The 16,863-nt window shown below is 40.5% G+C and overlaps 2 protein-coding genes across 7 annotated transcripts in view; one reads left to right on the top strand and one right to left on the bottom strand.

Moving 5' to 3' along the window:
* The first annotated feature begins 24 nt into the window (after positions 1-24).
* On the top strand, positions 25-15,060 carry SCRN3 (secernin 3). 3 transcript variants are annotated; one of them, XM_035135070.2, is made up of 8 exons: positions 25-158; positions 1,821-1,992; positions 2,937-3,118; positions 4,155-4,354; positions 5,737-5,946; positions 9,520-9,682; positions 10,832-11,012; positions 12,815-15,060. In XM_035135070.2, exons 2-8 carry the CDS (start codon positions 1,822-1,824, stop codon positions 12,968-12,970), a joined length of 1,263 nt encoding a protein of 420 aa, XP_034990961.2. In that variant the 5' UTR covers positions 25-158; position 1,821; the 3' UTR covers positions 12,971-15,060. The 3 variants fall into 3 exon arrangements, with proteins under 3 accessions (XP_034990961.2, XP_034990954.2, XP_034990977.2); XM_035135063.2 differs by having other exon boundaries at positions 5,734-5,946; XM_035135086.2 differs by lacking the exon at positions 25-158 and adding an exon at positions 2,452-2,532 and having other exon boundaries at positions 1,852-1,992; positions 5,734-5,946.
* The window catches only part of GPR155 (G protein-coupled receptor 155), a 38,872-nt gene continuing 36,475 nt past the window's right edge, over positions 14,467-16,863 (bottom strand). For 3 of the 4 annotated variants that reach the window (XM_035135019.2, XM_060281029.1, XM_035135026.2), the window contains exon 16: positions 14,467-16,285. In XM_035135019.2, coding sequence (XP_034990910.2) covers positions 16,045-16,285 — 241 coding nt within the window. In that variant the 3' untranslated portion in view covers positions 14,467-16,044. Of the gene's footprint in view, positions 16,339-16,863 lie in introns of all 4 variants that reach the window. The other variant, XM_035135034.2, reaches the window with a different exon arrangement.

Below are 16,863 nucleotides of genomic sequence, written 5' to 3'. Positions count from 1 at the left end.
GGGGACCTAGGCCAGAGGACGGCTCCTCCTCCCGCTTCTGCCCGTTACTCCGCCTCCGAGCTGCTGCGGCTGCGACGCGAAGCGGGCCTGAAGCCGGCGAGGCCCAACGAAGCCAGGCTCGTAAAGCAGAGACGGCCGTCAAGACCCTCGCGCGACGGGTAGGCTCCGCTTATAGCTCCTCGCTTGCCGCTTCGCAGCAGCGTTAAATCCCCGCTTGTCGGGCCCAGCACGTGTGAATGAATGCCGACCGGGTACCCCAAGCGGTGGTACATATATCCCAACAGACAGTTGAAACCTCAAACGAGGTTTCCGGAGAGGTAGCCGCTCGTGAACATGAAAAAGCAAAATGCGACCGTGAGGCGTCTTTAGGGACTAACCGGTTTCCTTCAGATGTAAATAATCACTGACTGCGCTACGGTCACAGGTGAACGACGTGTGGAAGTCGCAACACGCGTGTTTGCCTTCACGGGGAATTGGGAGCTTGGTTAAGGACATCATCTTTTCCGTGACTCTTTGCGTTGTGTTTTACAGATTATTTCATAATCTCAAATTAGGTAAACGTCAACATAATTTTTGAATGTCGGGACGCTTTCCGAGTTAGACTGGGGCTAGCTCAAGTCTGCACAGGATATTATTATCTGCCACATTTCATTAAAAAAAAAATACTTGAAGTGCCACAACCTCTTTTTCTTAATCCCTCTCATCTTTTTGCATAACATCCGGCCTGCAGGATAATAATCCCAAAGCCCGTGGCATTTTAGCCTGTTTTATTACAGTATGCATTTTGTGCTTTCTATATTGTAATTTTATGTTGTTGACTGTCCTCAGATCTACAGGTATAGAGTGGTATACAAATTTAACAACAACAACAACAATTTTTTGTGGACTTAATAAAACCTGCTTGGTCATGTACGTCATAATAAATAAATGTGTTAGGCTTTAAGGTGCCACAGGAACATAATATTTTTTGTTGCAACAAATTTAACAACAGGTTTATTGGGGCAGTGGCATATTTACTGGGAAACCCAGCCAGATGGGTGGGGTATAAATATTATTATTTATTTATTTATTTCACGGACTAGAAGCTACTTTGTCAGATGCATCAAATCAAATCTTCAACAGGCAGGTTAGAGATGGAGGAAAACATGTATTTGCTGGAGCCAAAAGGCCACACGAGGTACAGTGACCTGAAAGCCACCATTTCCCAACAACTGCAAAAAGAACAAACAACTTGAAAGGGAGCTTCTAGTCTGAATTGTTGACAGAGTTTATCAATAAATTTGATGGGGGTGTTTAGGACTCAAATCAGTTCCAAGGTTTTTTATCCCACTACAGATTTAGTTTTACTAAACTAATTTAGGAGGGTTATGTTATCACCAATTACTGCTGTTATGCATGGTCACTGTTCTTTTTATATGTCCGTAGGAACTTATCAGACCCACATTTTACAATCCCATATTCTATTCCCATATGCGCATGGATTTGAATCACTTTTTACAGAGCCATAAGACTTTTCATTGGTTTTGCTGCAACTGACTATGCTTCCGAAAGTTGCTCCCCCTTTCTCATGTGCACACATGATTATTTGTGTCCCTGGTTCCAAATACTCTGCACATACAGTTATGGGGAAGGCCATCTGATCTCTAGAACGTTGATACCTCTCCATAATAGTGGGAATTGTGGGGTTAATATAAATGGCACCATCACTTGGGGAAAAGGAACATAAAATTCTATACAGCCTTGTGCTTTCATTCAAGTATTAGTGTTTCTCAGAGTTTTCCTTCTTCACTGGTCATTTATCACATTACATAATTTTCCAGGATGGCTTCCTTGATCACTGAACCTTCCTCCTGTGATACTTTTGTGGCTCTACCTCCAGCCACAACTGGCAGCAGGATCATCTTTGGAAAAAATTCAGATAGGCCTTCAGATGAAGTCCAGGAGATTGTGTACTTCCCTGCTGCAAGTCATGGCCCAGGAGAAAAAGTTGAGGTAAGATCAAAGCATTTAGATAATTTTTTTTGTTTTTGGATATACTGTATATACAGTCAGATGGAAAGAATAATATGATTCTCGTGTTAATTATGATTTACATATGATGTATATATATATTTACATTTATATATGATTGATCTATAATTTATCTATGATTTAATATGAGTTATTATGATTTATATATATTTGGGTTTAATTTTTTGTTTAATTTTTTTGTCTGTATTTTGTAATGATTATTTTGCTATTTAGTTATTTGGTTGATTATTTTTATTTGTCATTACCGTAGAGTTTTGTTAGTGTTGTGTTGTTTAATGTTCTATTTTGTTTATGTGTTTTTATTTTGTATATGCATTTTAATCTTAATAAAGTTAATTTTCTAAATAAATAAAACACAAAAAACAAAGCATTTAGAGAAATAACACAACCACATTAGGATGCTTTTTCTATACTTTAAAGGGATGTCGGTTATGAAGTTTAGAGGGAGCGGACATAGTATCTCTTAAGAAGAAGGACATTGCTGTATAAGTCACACCACTGGTCAGTCTTGCTCTGTACTGCCTACATTTAACTCAGTGGCTCTGCCAGATTTTAGATGGGACTTTGCCAGCCCTATCTGGAGAGGCTAGGCCTTAAAAATGGAACTTTTTGCATGCAAGGCATTTGCTCTACCCCTGAGCTGTGGCTTAGCTTTCAAAATAATACTAGGCTCAGTAAAAATATTCGGTTGGAATTTGAAGAACCTGATTTTTACTTATTCCCTCCTGACATTGCAGGCTCCCATCTCACACTCAATGCTGTTCGATTGTCTCTCAACAATTTGGAGAGCCTTTTTGGGAGGGAAAAAGTTGGGACGTCCATTCAAATCAGTTTAAATCCAGTCCATTGTGTAGAATTCAGGAAGTGTTTTTCTTATGTGTTTTCTGGGATTCTTTTTATTGCAGTGTACTTATATAGAAATTGAACAAGCACCAGAAACGCATGCAGTTGTTCTGAGTCGCCCCTCCTGGCTCTGGGGTGCTGAAATGGGGGCCAACGAGCATGGAGTCTGCATTGGGAATGAAGCAGTGTGGGGGAAGGAGGAAGTCTGTGATGATGAAGCCCTCCTAGGCATGGATCTTGTCAGGTTTGCAGACAATATGATTTAAATTAGCTGTATAAAATGCAATTTTTAAATGTAGAAAGCAAGGCTTGATGAACTGATTCACACATGAACTGATCCCTCGTCATTGTCTTTAATCAACATTCGATAACTTGTGTAAGCAATCGCCTATACTTTCACACAAGCAAGTTGTAATTTTGCTGTTTCACATATGATGCAGTCATTTAAAGGGACAGATCAAGCATAGGACTTTGGATAGATTAGGCCTTGAAGCGGAATGCTAGGTCTTATTCTGTTGCTAGACGGGAAAACAAATGTGTTACCCGATCATGGAACAGATTCTTTTTGCTTAGTGTAGATACTATGAAGACTACTAGCTTCTTAGAAAGACACCCTGCTGATATCAATAAGCAATAGAAAAATATTGCTGGAGAAATCCTGCTTAATATTAAAATTAGTAAGACAGACATATAATTTTTGGTGATCTAATCATATGTGTTGGCATCTATGTAGTAGCAGCATAACACCCTGTTTTGTGATGCTGCTCTCTGGAAGTAGGCCCCTCATTCTAAGTGTTTATTTACATACCTCTCCCCTCAACGGAGGACCCATAGTCTAACTAGCTGTATATCTGTCACCATTGGTTTTCATTCTGCCAGTCTAGTCAGTCACAACTTATGGCTGAGTGTAAGAAACATCTGCTTTGATGCAACAGTAACTCGATAACACCCTGCAGAAAAGCAGTCAGGACTGAGCTGCCTCACTTGCTTTCCTAACCTGTTCTAAACCATCTTTTTATGCTTAGGCTTTTTGGGGGGTATGGAGTGGCATACATACTAGGTGGCATATATTTATGGGCAATAACAGTTCTGTGGGTGCTAGCAGGCTCTTTGTGGGAATAAGTCTTTTCATCATCACATTGGCACCCACTGTAATAAGCCTTATCCAGGACATGCGATACATGTGCAACTTTCTAACTCGCTGAGGAAATGTGCAATAATATGCAAATTCAGCATTTATAAGAATTTCCCCAAAAGGTAACACTTCCGTATGGTTTTAGGCTTGGACTGGAAAGAGCTAATACCGCAGAAAAAGCTGTTGGTGTCATTGTCGACTTGCTGGACAAGTATGGTCAAGGTGGAAACTGTATGGAGAGTCATATGGCATTTACATACCATAATAGTTTTCTGATAGCAGACAGAAAGGAAGCTTGGATACTGGAAACCTCTGGAAAGTATTGGGCTGCAGAGAAAGTAGACGGTATGGACAATCATCTTCACTTAATTAAATTATTCTCAGATTATAAGTGTATATAACCTGTTTGTGCTCCTTGAACATAGAAAAAATTGGTGATAAAAGTGGTATAACGGGTGCTAGTGTGTTTCCATAGAAAGGCAGCTTAGTTCCTCATTCAAATGAAGTTGTTTCGCTCACATATGATGCAGTCATATGTCGTCCCCTTCTCCTAGTGCCCTCAATATTTCCCAACATCAGGGTCTTTTCCAAGGAGTCTTCTCTTCTCATGAGGTGGCCAAAGTATTGGAGCCTCAGCTTCACGGTCTGTCCTTCCAGTGAGCACTCAGGGCTGATTTCCTTCAGAATGGATAGGTTTATACATCTATAGCAGGGGTGGCCAACTTCCAAGAGACTGCGATCTACTCACAGAGTTAAAAACTGGCAGTGATCTCCCCCCCTTTTTGGGGGGTTCAGGTCAAAGTTGTTGTGCTTCTTTAGGGAAGAGGAAAGCAACATTGAACTTTTTTTAGGAAGGAAAGCCCTGTTTTTGGTGGTTCAGGTCATTTTTAGGGGTTAAGGGCAAAGATGTTGAGCTTTTTTAGGGGAGCCAAAGCTTTTTAGCTTCTTTGGGGGGAGCCACTGATCTACCGGTGATCTACCACAGACGTCCAGTGATCTACCGGTAGATCACAATCTACCTGTTGGGCATGCCTGATCTATAGCAAACTATTGCTAAAGAGCCAGCACAAAAACAATACTACAGCACCATCGACAACTCCTTATAACATTAACCACTAAAGGCCACAATAAAAAAGATGGGTATTTAGGCCTGTTTTGAAACTAACTAGGGATGAGCCTAGCCTGATCCCACATGAAACTGAACCCCATATTTGCAGAGCCAACACTAGGGAAGGGAGATAAATTCGATTCAGTTCGCATTCAAAGCAAAATCAAATTTGCACTTTCTGAAACTCTGTGAGAACTTAAACATAGCCATCCCATGAAATTTCTATTTATTCAAATTTTACCATTCAGTTCTCCAACCAAACAATGGAGACAAAATGCATATATTAAGAGAATGTGTGTTGTAAAGGTGAAGGGACCCCTGACCATTAGGTCCAGTCACGGACGACTCTGGGGTTGCGGTGCTCAAATAACCACGAGAGCTGGGGGATGAGGGGCAGGGACAACTGTTTCCTATGAGCATGTTATTGACCCTAAACCCAAATGCCTACCAGTTTGGGGAGGCCTTTTGGGTCATACTATGGGGCCTCTTGGGTAATAAGGTTAACAGTACAATCCTATGCATGAAAAAAGTCCCACTATACTTCAGCAGGCCTCACTCCCTAGTACGTAGGTTTATTATTGCAGTCTAAGACACTGTTTTTCACACTTTTCAACAGAAGGAGTGAGGAATATTTCCAATCAGCTATCAATAACAACCAAGATTGAGCGTGAGCATCCGGAAATAAAGAATTATGCTATAAGCAAAGGCTGGTGGGATGGAAAAAAAGAATTTGATTTTGCTGCTACCTATTCATATGTGAATACTGCCAGGATGACTACTACCAGAGGCAGATACTGTGAAGGCTATAAACTGCTGAAGAAACATGAAGGTACCTTTGTTGAGTCATGAGTGACTTTAAATGCTTATAGAGAACAGATTAAAACATATCCTTGTAATAAAGCACATCATTTGATGATGGAGATGCTTAATTTTATGAGATTTCAGATGAACAGGTCTTCATAATACTAGATCTGTTAACTTCTTTTTACTTGAAGTGAAAGGAGAAAAAACACATTTCAAGGCTTTTATTTTACAAGGAATATTTTTTCTGTTTTTCTGCGCTAAAGGCACTTAAGACGTTAACTTTTTTTAGATTGAGGTTGCAGTTTTAAGTCCAGTTTGTAACAGTAGGTCCATCACCCACAATATCTGTCTAGATCAGTTCTTCTTTTTCTCCTTAGTATTATTACTATTATTTTATTTTATATACTGCTTATGTGCCAAAAATGGCTTATAAGCAGTTTACAACTATAAAATAAATTATTAAATAAATACATAACTAAAATACACAAAAATTCTATCAGGCATTACAATATCCCTAATTAACACATACAATAGAACAAGCCAGTTTTATTGTATGATGATTAAAAACAGTAAGATCAGAAATCATTTCAGGGGAATGCTTCCCTAAACAGCCAGAAGCACCTCATCCATATCCTGAGGCATCAATAGCTGGGACGCATTGGACGTCTCACTAGAGACTATCTTAGCAGCAGCAGCAGCAGCAGCAGCAACAGCAGCAAAATCAGTGTGAAAATGAATTATTTTGTCCTCAAAGTGCCTAGCAAGCAGCAGGCCTTTTGATAGCTCAAATGCACCATTGGCTGGAGCAAGTAGTATCAATCTTATCACCACTCAGAAGAGCTCTGCTGGGTGGCTACTTGAGGACATGATGGAAGCAGTAATCTGGGCCTTTTCCACTGCCAGAATCAGTATGCGATAGTTAGGGTTGTGCATTCTGACCAGTTTTCACACCGAGTCTTTGTGTCGGCTTCATTGCTTAGAGCTCTGAAGAGAACCAAGGAACTCAAGGAGACCTGGAGTATCAGACAGAGCACTCTGGGGCATTAGCCCTTCTCACCTTGATGTTCCACAGTGGGGCAATGGCCTCAACAGAATCACCAACGTTTGACCTTTATGGTCTCTCCTTCTCTCTCTCGCCAGAAGATGTTTGTGATCCAAGAACCACATGGAATATTTACAGTGATTCTACTAGGATAGAATAGCATTTGCACCATCTCGCCACGTACCCACAAAGAACAGGGTAAAAAAGTTTGTCGGTTTGAACAGGATTCTGTAGTTGGCTTCTTGGCTCAGCCAAGGCCCATACAACAGCTGAGCAATTTAGGCAATACTTTCCCCTAGCTCAGGGGCAGGGAACTCATCTTTTCAAGAATGGATCATCTCATGCTTTGAGGACTCTAGCTTCTGAAAAATGAATATAATAATACAGGGTTCTAGAAGAGCACATTTCAACATCCCCTGACTTTTGTGATCCTTATAACAGCCATCACTTGGTATTGTTTGCTTATTACACGTGTATCAAAATTTCATGTATAGTCATGTGTTGAAAAAATAATAACGTAAGCCCAAATAAAATTGCACTCCTCTGTTTCAATATTCATTCTGCTGAGCCCTGCCGCCCCCAATTGCAGCAGTTATTCTGTGCTTCCTAGTGGATTACTTGAAGCTATAATACCCCTGTGATCATGCAAATCCTACAATCATTTGGGGAATTGTAGGTTCTGAATACTGAACATGTTTAATACCTGTCTAATGTGATGGCCTTGTTGAGGTTCTATCAATGCCTTCATTCTAAATCCCCATTTTTCAGATACTTACCTCAGCCATTTTTAAGTCACACCAGGTGTTCAAGTTATCAGTCTGCAGTTTAAGCTGTTTCTTTTTTACAAACCTTGAATGAATCATTATTGTAACACACTAGTCTCTTAAAATTTTCAATACTTTCAGGTGGTTTTTTTTATTAAAAAAAAGATTTTCCAAAATTGGTGCAGAGGATTTATTTTTAATATTGAGATTGTTATTGTAAAATAGCCACTGGGTATTCCGAACTACCAGGTGGGCAACGATGGAAATCTAAAGTGGAAAAGTATTTTTATGTAAATAGCATAAAACAGAGATAGATACATTCATACAGATCAAAGAGGCTGGTAGCCAAGTATTTGGCTGCTTATTTCTAGTGAATAGATAAATTCCAGCCTTTCTCACCTTTTCAATGCTTGGCCATGTGTAGCTCTCCTCTAGCCCAATTTTCTCTCTCTGTTTTCATTCGCCTGTTAGACTTGTCCTCCCTCTTTCCATCAAAACCTTTTATTCTTCTGGAGCAGTGTTTCTCAACCAGTGTGCCTCCAGATGTTTTGGGACTACAACTCCCATCATCCCTAGCTAGCAAGACCAGTGGTCAGGAATGATGGGAGTTGTAGTCCCAAAACATCTGGAGGCACACTGGTTGAGAAACACTGTTCTGGAGCACTCCTTTCCCCAATCTTACTTTCTAATGCTCCTGCTTATTCTGCCCCATTTCTCCTGGGACAGCAGCCAGAAGACCTTCTGACTTTTGACTTCTGGTAAGCAGCTAATCCAAACATTGCTAGAGACCTCATTGAAATACAACCCTTGCAATACAGATAATAGAAACTTCATGGTTTTGAGAGTTAACAGTAAGTACCCTGAAAGAGAAGAGCATGGATGGATCTCTTCCCACACACTTCACTCCCTGCCAAAAGAGATGTGCAAGCTCCTTTTCCGCTCAGTACTTCTTCATGCTTTATTGCTATTATCTTTAAAATGCATTGTATCTAATTTTCTATTTTAAACACACTGCTTCACATCTGTGTGCTTAATTCCAACTAGAATTTGAATTTGGTTATTATTATTTTTAAAAATATTCAACGTAGCACCATGCAACTTGTTCAATCAGCAAAAGGATTTCTTCTTGTACAGTGGAATGTTCTTCCTCTCTCCTCCCTAAACCTGTTGTGGGGTTTCTCCCAACTCTTGGGAGCAGATTTGGGGACAGCAGGGAGAGGAGAGAGAGGAAGTCCTGTTGCACTAGTTCTAACCCTTGCACTAGCTTAATTGTTTAATTGGTTATCACCTTACATTTCTATCCTTCACCAGAGCACTGAGAAAAGTTTTTCACATTTAGGGAAACTTTGTTTCCTTGCAGAGTGGTAGTTCCCCAACAAATTTAGTATGGTTCTCTTCATTTTTATTTGCAAACCCCATTTAAACTATTCACTGCTGCAGATATGATAGCCATTCATGTCTTATTTTGTCAGCTTTTGAGAGGCTGATTTTCCACTAATGGAAACAGGATGCTAGGCATACAGAAGGGCGCTTAATGTAGAAAGAACTGATTTCTCTCTGGAACATTTCTGGAAAATCTTGTGAGGCTTGAAACTGGATGACTATTTAATTTTTTGTACCCATGGGAGAGAATTTTTTGGGACACTGTAATGGTGGAGCCCTCTTTGATTCTGCCATTCATGTTTCACTTAGTTTGAAACAGACATGCATGTGGTTTTCGAATTGGTGCTATTAAGTAAACTACAGTATGCTAAATATGCATTTGAAACGAATGATGTTTTGTCTTGCATAGGCACAGTAACAGCTGAGACAATGATGGCAATCCTTCGGGATAAAGAGAGCGGCATTAATATGGAAGGAGGCTTTATGACCACTGGAAGCATGGTTTCCATACTTCCTCAGGAAACAAGCCTCCCTTGCATTCATTTCTTCACAGGAACTCCAGACCCTGACAGGTGACTCATAACAATTTATCATAAAGACTAAATTCCTAGCCCTGTTAACTCTCCTTTGAGCAACGTACTCATGATCGACCTTTAACAATGTTAAACATAAAGTTCCAAATTTCATTGAAGTCCAAAATGTAATCCATAATGGATGAAACTATTTCACAGAGAGACAGGACCGAGAAGAGCCATAAAAAACCCAAGCACAAAAGAACGGCTGGAGATTAAGGCCTTGTTTTGTCATAACACTAAGCCAAACCATGGCTTAGTAAGAATGGGCAAGCGTACAGGTACCCAAGGAGAAAATTGTGGCCATTTCCCTCCTCTATTCAGAGCTGGTTTGGTTTAATATTGCATGCAAAAACAGCCCCCAGACAAACCACAAAGGGTAAGCCAAGAACAAACTTTGGTTACAGCTCGTTGCTTGTTGGGAGACAAACTATGACCCTGGGTTCACGTGTAACACGATACCATAGTTTAGCTCTGGGTAATGCAGCAGTTGCAGTAGGACCAGAGGAGTAGCGAAGCAGCCACAATTTTCTCCCTGGGTACCCATATTCTTGCTCATTCTTACCAAGCCATACCTTGGGCTTAAGTGTTACATGTGAACTGTCATATTTATTATTTAGTCAAATTGCATCCCACCCTTCTTCCTGAAGAAGCTGAATGCATTTTGAAATATGTAAGACTTCAGCAATTAGGAAACATGAAATATTTCCCTTGAGAAAAGGTTGCCTTGAAACATGCTAGAATCTCCATTCTTTGTTCTAGGCCAGGCATCCCCAAACTGCGGCCCTCCAGATGTTTTGGCCTACAACTCCCATGATCCCTAGCTAACAGGACCAGTGGTCAGGGATGATGGGAATTGTAGTGCAAAACATCTGGAGGGCCGAAGTTTGGGGATGCCTGTTCTAGGCACTGCAACCATTAGTGGACAGTGCCTCCTGTCTGATTTTAATAGAAATACTCCTGAGTACATCTGATTAAAACCAGTAGCTTGAGGAACTCCCACTTGTAGACTGTGTGGAGTAAACAGGTAAGATATTGTAATGGCTGTGTGCTAGGAAATAGTTTAACCTTAACGTCAGTGGTGGAAAGCAGCATTCATTGTGCATTTGCTAATTTTCTTTTCACTTGGTGTTTCAATTTATTCTCTAGGTCTGTCTTTAAACCTTTCATTTTTGTGCCAAATATTACGCAGTTGCTAAAAACCAGCTCCCCAGTGTTTGGTCCCGATGATCCAGTTAAAAAGCAACCACGATTTCAGACAAAGCCAGACAGAAGACATGAACTCTACAGAAAACATGAAAGTGCAGCTCTAGTGATGGAGTCTTCTAAGGTGTGTTAATTTAAGTTAAATCTCTGGGGGTATGAGGGGTGTGGACTTTAAAATAAAAAAAATCAGTGTAAGGATTTATGTAAGCTGTTCCATTGCAATAATGCTGGTGTAATTTAATACTTCAGTCTCCGGATGGAGAGAGACTGCTCTGTCATCTAACCTTTCAGTCACAGGGCCAAAACATAGTTCTTGAAAGGTCAAGAGGATATTAGCATATGCTACTTGATCTTGTTTCCTATGCTCAAGCAAAGCCAGCTAAACTCAAATACTCTGTGAAAGTGTGCTCCCAGGGATGGAGGGAGGGAAGAGAGTCTTGATGCTTGCCAGGTCATCCCACTATCTTTATATGGTAGGTTGTGGGTGGACGATGCAGCTGTGTGACTTACACCAGTCTTGCAACAAAATAACAGTCGTACCTCAGTTCTGGAACACCCCAGAACTCATACTTTTCAGTTCCTGAACAATCGAAAATCGGAAGTGAGTGTTCTGGTTTTCTAATGTTCTTTTGGAAGTCAAATGTCCGGCGGGGCTTCCACAGCTTCTGATTGGCTGCAGGAGCTTCCTGCAGCAAATCAGAAGCCGTGCTTTGGAAGTCGAACATTTCGGAATTCGAACAGACTTCTGGAACGGATTCTGTTTGACTTCCAAGGTACGACTGTACACTGTTTTATTGCAGATAAAAGTGGAACTAAAAATTTTCCCCCATCAGGGATGGGGAATCTTTTCCACTTAGCAGGCCAAATCTTTATCTGTTTCCTCTCCTGCAGGCTAACTTGACAGGTAGGTGGGACAATCACCTGATGTCATTATGGGGTCAGATGATGGGCAGGTGAGTTGTCCCTCCAACCTGCCAGTCCCTTGTGCAGTACTTCCCTACAGCCAACTTGGGAAATGCTACTTTTAAACAGGCTGTCCACAAGCTAATAGGCCCATGAGCTAATAGGCAGTGGGAGCACAACTTGCTTCACTGGCGTGAAGTGCTTTGTACTGAAACTGCCACTAACACAGGAAGGAGAGAGCTCCATTTTGGCAGCTGTTTCAATGCAAACCACTTCAAGGTTATCAGAGCAAGATGCACGGAGTGGTGGGAGATCACTTTAACCCCCCAATTATTCCTTTGTAGCTATGTCGGCACCCAATGCAACAGATGACATCAGGTATGGGTCAGGTGGGTGAGGTTTGTGAGGAACAGCATTGTGGGCCAAATTGGGAGCCCTGCCAGGCCAAATTTGGCCCGTAAGTCAGAGCTGCCTATTTTGCAGCAACTAGAAGTTATGTAGACAGTCTTGAGTCTAGCAGCTGTCTTATACCAAGCGCAGTTGCGCCCCGTAATTTTGAACCCATCAGTTAAAAAACAAACTGGAAGAGAAGCAGGGAGGAAATTAACCTGCTTGAACTCCTACAACAGCAGATTATAATATCCTAGGGAAAGAGATTAGTTTAGGGGGTAGGGAGCAAGAAATGTGTGCTCGAAGGCTAATAAAATTCCCCTCCCCCCCCAAAGAAGCAGCAATAAAGCACTTAGCTGCCCACCCTTAACCTAGTCCTTTAACTCTAACATAGTGGGGAAAACAAGAAAGTTATTCCCTATGATTTCCAGACAGCAATAGGCTGCTTCCTAGTCTGCTGGAAGCCTGTGAACAGAAGCAGCACTTCAGTTAGGGAATGTACTGCTACATTTTGTGTAGGTCCTCACCAGATATGGGTAGACTGATAAGAACCTCTTAATGGTGGATGAAATAACTTTTAGAAGAGTTCATATGTCCAAGCATTACATTGTTAGTTTATTTATTTTTAAATAGGAAAAGGGGGACATGATATTGGAACGGATCCGAAAGTTGGAGAAAGAGAAGATTAAGGAAATGGAGCATATTCTACAGAACAGAGGCCTTGATGTTGATCAAGCAGTTAATCTTTTCTCAAACTGCACAGAAGATGAAATCCAGGCATATGCGTAAGATAATACTGGCAGTTAGGTTTCTGGGTAATTTGTTTTACTTCTCAAAGTGGTTTTGTTTTTTGCACATCCCCAGCTCTAGCCAAATAGCATATTATAATATGGATATAGTCAGAATAGAAAGCAAGGGAATTTTGAATTAGGTTTCAGGAGTGTAACTGACCAACCTCCAAATACTGGCCTTTAATGATGGAGATATTTCCTCTTCATATATTCTGCACTGAAACTGGTGTGCATTTCTCCCCATCATAGCACTATCACCACCTTCTGCCCAGGCTGGTAGGGTTGTGAATATGGGGTGGGACGTCTGCCAGAATTTTCTTCCATCCCCCATTGGACTGCTTTACTATAAGAATACATGCACTGTGAAATTTCAAGGGGGCAGCAAGTGTAAAACTTCCCAGCTGAACCAATGCAGTTGTGATTTCTCAGTATTTAAATGCGGAAGGGCCTATTCTAGCATGGCTTTCTTCTCTTAACTCAGGGTAATGTGAAAAATACTAGTTTCACTTTATAGTGTGATATTACATTAATATATTGACCCTCAAGATGCTTTCTAGTGCAGTCTGCTTACTTGAAATTAGAAGTCCTGCCACTTCAAGTAGGAGACTTTAAAAAGAAACACCCCAGAATGTAATTGTGGATGGTTAATTTATAAAATTGACTTGCTAGGGAAGAACAAGTCCTACAAAAGTTAACTGCACTGAGTCCCATTGAAAACAACAAGCTTTAGTAATGGTGACTAAAGTTTCATTGCTTTTGTTAGATCTTTGCTATGGCTGAAATTTGGCTGTGGTGGATACAGATTTTAAGTGCCCTTATGTAGCCACGTGTGTTGAACTTAGGCTAAGAATAATGGTAGAATCCTAAATGAACCAACAGAAAATTATGAAATAAATTCTTAGTTATTTCAGGTGAAGGCCACTAAGGTTCTGTAAATGAGGATTGTTTTAGACACCCTCACTTGAACGAGGGGCCAGTTTACTGTTTCTATAAGATGACTGGGCGTATAAGACGACCCCCAACTTTTCCAGTTAAAATACAGAGTTTGGGATACACTCGCCGTATAAGAAATACGACCCGGCGTATAAGACGACCCCCGACTCTTGAGAAGATTTTCCTGGGTTAAAAAGTAGTCTTATGCGCAGGAATATACAGTACGCAATACAGCTAAAATTATGCAACATAAATTCAAAATAATGGAAAGATGCTACTTTTTCAGTTTATATATACAGGAAATGGCACTGCTATGTTAAAACACAAATGCTTCTACTGCCAAAAAATAAATTGCAAATTCTGTGTAGAGAACCAAGAGTGCTCTGTAATTGGTTGGGTTTTAATGTTTTGCTTTGGTTCACCTTTGTGAGAAAACTCCCCCTCCTCTGGAAATAACTACTGGGTGAGTGTGCAAAATAGCAAGTACATAATTATGTTGGACTTAATTCTGTAGGCAGCAACTTTATTCAACTTTGAAAAGGAATGTACAGAAGACCAAGGTTAAACATCTGGATTTATTGAGAAACTGGAGTACAGAATGCAGAAATGCCAACTACTTCCAAAACACATTTTTCCATAATTCCTCCCAAACTAGACAAAAGCATGATTGGCCACAGAAATGTAATGCATTCCTGTCGTTTCAACTGCAGATCAGATTAAAACCACACTTTATAACAAACACAGTTTTCTACATTGTGGAAGATAGTGTTTCTTCTGTAACATATACAAACAGGCCTGTCAGTTCATGTGTAAGGTTGACATAAAATAGATTACATGTTTGACAGCAACAGGAAGTGGTTTATTCGTACATTTCGCATGCACATTCATGCAGTTGTGGCTACTGAAATGATGACTAAGCTGCTAGCCCCAACTCCCTATTATCGGAGGCTAATGGCCACAAGTCCAAGAATACTCTTTCAATCCATACCTCTATAAAAATAAAGCACACACACCACTCATCTGGCAAAAAAGGGTTAGGCAACATAACAGATCTCATGACTGTAGGTGAAGAAACAAAAGTCACACGGCAAATTGTTCCTTCCAGTGAATTAAGTTATTATAAAATGGTCGATAAAATGACCACTCTGGTATATACTTAAAAAAACAAAGGGCATCATTTAAAATACAGTGTTCCTTTATGTAGACAAGAAAGAACAACCATAAAAAATAGAGAAACTGTAATGAGAGGGTTTATTGGCATTTAAGAGAGCATCACCCATTAAGGGGCCTTGTGAAGACGAGAGTGTCCTTCAAATCAAAACTTATTTAAGTTGCATATTGAAAGTAGTACCCAAATCTAATTCAAGTATTTGGTCTTTATAGGCTATTGGTCTAATTTAGAAGTGCAAAGTAACCACAACCTCACAGACATCAGAATCTGTTTATTACTTTAAGGTTTGTAAAAAAACAAATGGCTCAATGTTCAGAAGTTATAAGCCAACCTCTCATTTCAGAGCAATTTATGAGGCTAGAAAAACAAATCATGCTTAGGCTGCAAGTGCTGCACAGAGGCTGCTTTAAAATCCCACTGATTTCAATTGAATTTGAGCAGCTTGATGGTACACAGGATTGCAGTCTACTTTTTCATTCTTTAAAATGATTGGCTTGTTCACCCAAGAACTGCTAATGGCAAAAATCTGCTTATTTCCCAATTCTAATCCTCAGACACCACAACAATCTTCACAGTCTCATTATGTCAGCACAAATAGAGGATTTTATGTTCAAAAGGGAGTAACAGACTGGCCAAAATGTGTTGAATAACTATCCCTTGCTGTTTGCCAGTGCATCACAATTCAAAAACAGAATTAACTGGAGAAACATCACACTTTCCTCAAGTACAGACTTTTGCAGAGTACTGTTTGCACAGACAAGGAAACTATTCATAGTTCAAAAATCAAAAATATTTTAAATAATTCCCTGAAATGACTCATTAGTCAGTATTCAACACATGAGACGCTACGTAAATTATCTTTGGGTAGGACACAAACAGAACCATATTGTCACTTAAGAGAACATCACAGAAGAGCGTGAGAACTAGGGGCCAGGAAAGAGTTGGGGCAACTCTTTTTTTGGCTAGCTTCAAAGTGCATCCTCATTTCCATGGCTTTCTACTGCCACACATCTCCTAGGCACAAAGCGATAGTACAACTGCTCGTCCCGGAACTCAAATTCATCGGCAATGTGCTGGATGATGCCTCCTTTCACCAGTCTTTCTCCATACACCACAGCTCCCCCACGGTCTAAGGCAAGGCCAACTTCCATGAGCCAGTTCACCAGGTCACAGCCACAGAAGACCCCGGCCACAGTCTTTGTGCCACACCTGTATGTCAAAGGAAGGATTCACCCACATGCTCTGTAAATCTCGTACCACCACTGTTTGATGGGTGAAGACAAAGGGGGGAAAATAGGGGGAAAGACAGCATGACAGTTAAAAGAATGTTAAAAAGGAGGTCATGTGTATAGTAAAGCATGGTGGTGGTTGTTGTTTTTGCAAACCTGGATTACCTTTTTTCTAAGTCACAATCAACATGCATGCACAAGTCATTTGAAGCCAGCATATGCATAAAATAACACTATGTGGGTTAGTATAGCATGAACTACCACTGGTTCAACATTCATAGTGATACCAACTAAGATCTCCACTCAATGTCCAAAAAAAAAGGACAAAAAGAGTAGGGGAAATCCCATCTATCTCCACATTTCAATCAGTCCGAATGCTACCGGTACCTAGTTCACACAATATGCAGCAGAAGTGGCAGTAAACCTGTTCTTGGACTGTACCCTTTCAGACTGCAGGGGGAGGGTTGTGTGCCTGCATTTAAAAAATGGAGAACAAGCTGTCAGAGAGGAGCATTCAAAGTTGCCTTAGACCAAGTCAGGGTCCATCTAGGCCATGAC

The sequence above is a fragment of the Zootoca vivipara genome, chromosome 1 (genome assembly GCF_963506605.1).
Source record: "Zootoca vivipara chromosome 1, rZooViv1.1, whole genome shotgun sequence".
In the NCBI taxonomy this organism is placed as follows: Eukaryota; Metazoa; Chordata; class Lepidosauria; order Squamata; family Lacertidae; genus Zootoca; species Zootoca vivipara.
The sequence above is the reverse complement of the archived record's forward strand: the minus strand, read 5'-3'. Positions and strand labels throughout refer to the sequence as shown.

Coding starts and splice junctions, on each gene's coding strand:
- SCRN3 (XM_035135063.2), top strand. CDS start 1,822: ATGGCTTCCTTGATCACTGAACCTTCCTCCTGTGATACTTTTGTGGCT. Junction 9,683..10,831: donor GGAACTCCAGACCCTGACAG/GTGACTCATAAC, acceptor TTTATTCTCTAG/GTCTGTCTTTAAACCTTTCA. Junction 11,013..12,814: donor TAGTGATGGAGTCTTCTAAG/GTGTGTTAATTT, acceptor ATTTTTAAATAG/GAAAAGGGGGACATGATATT.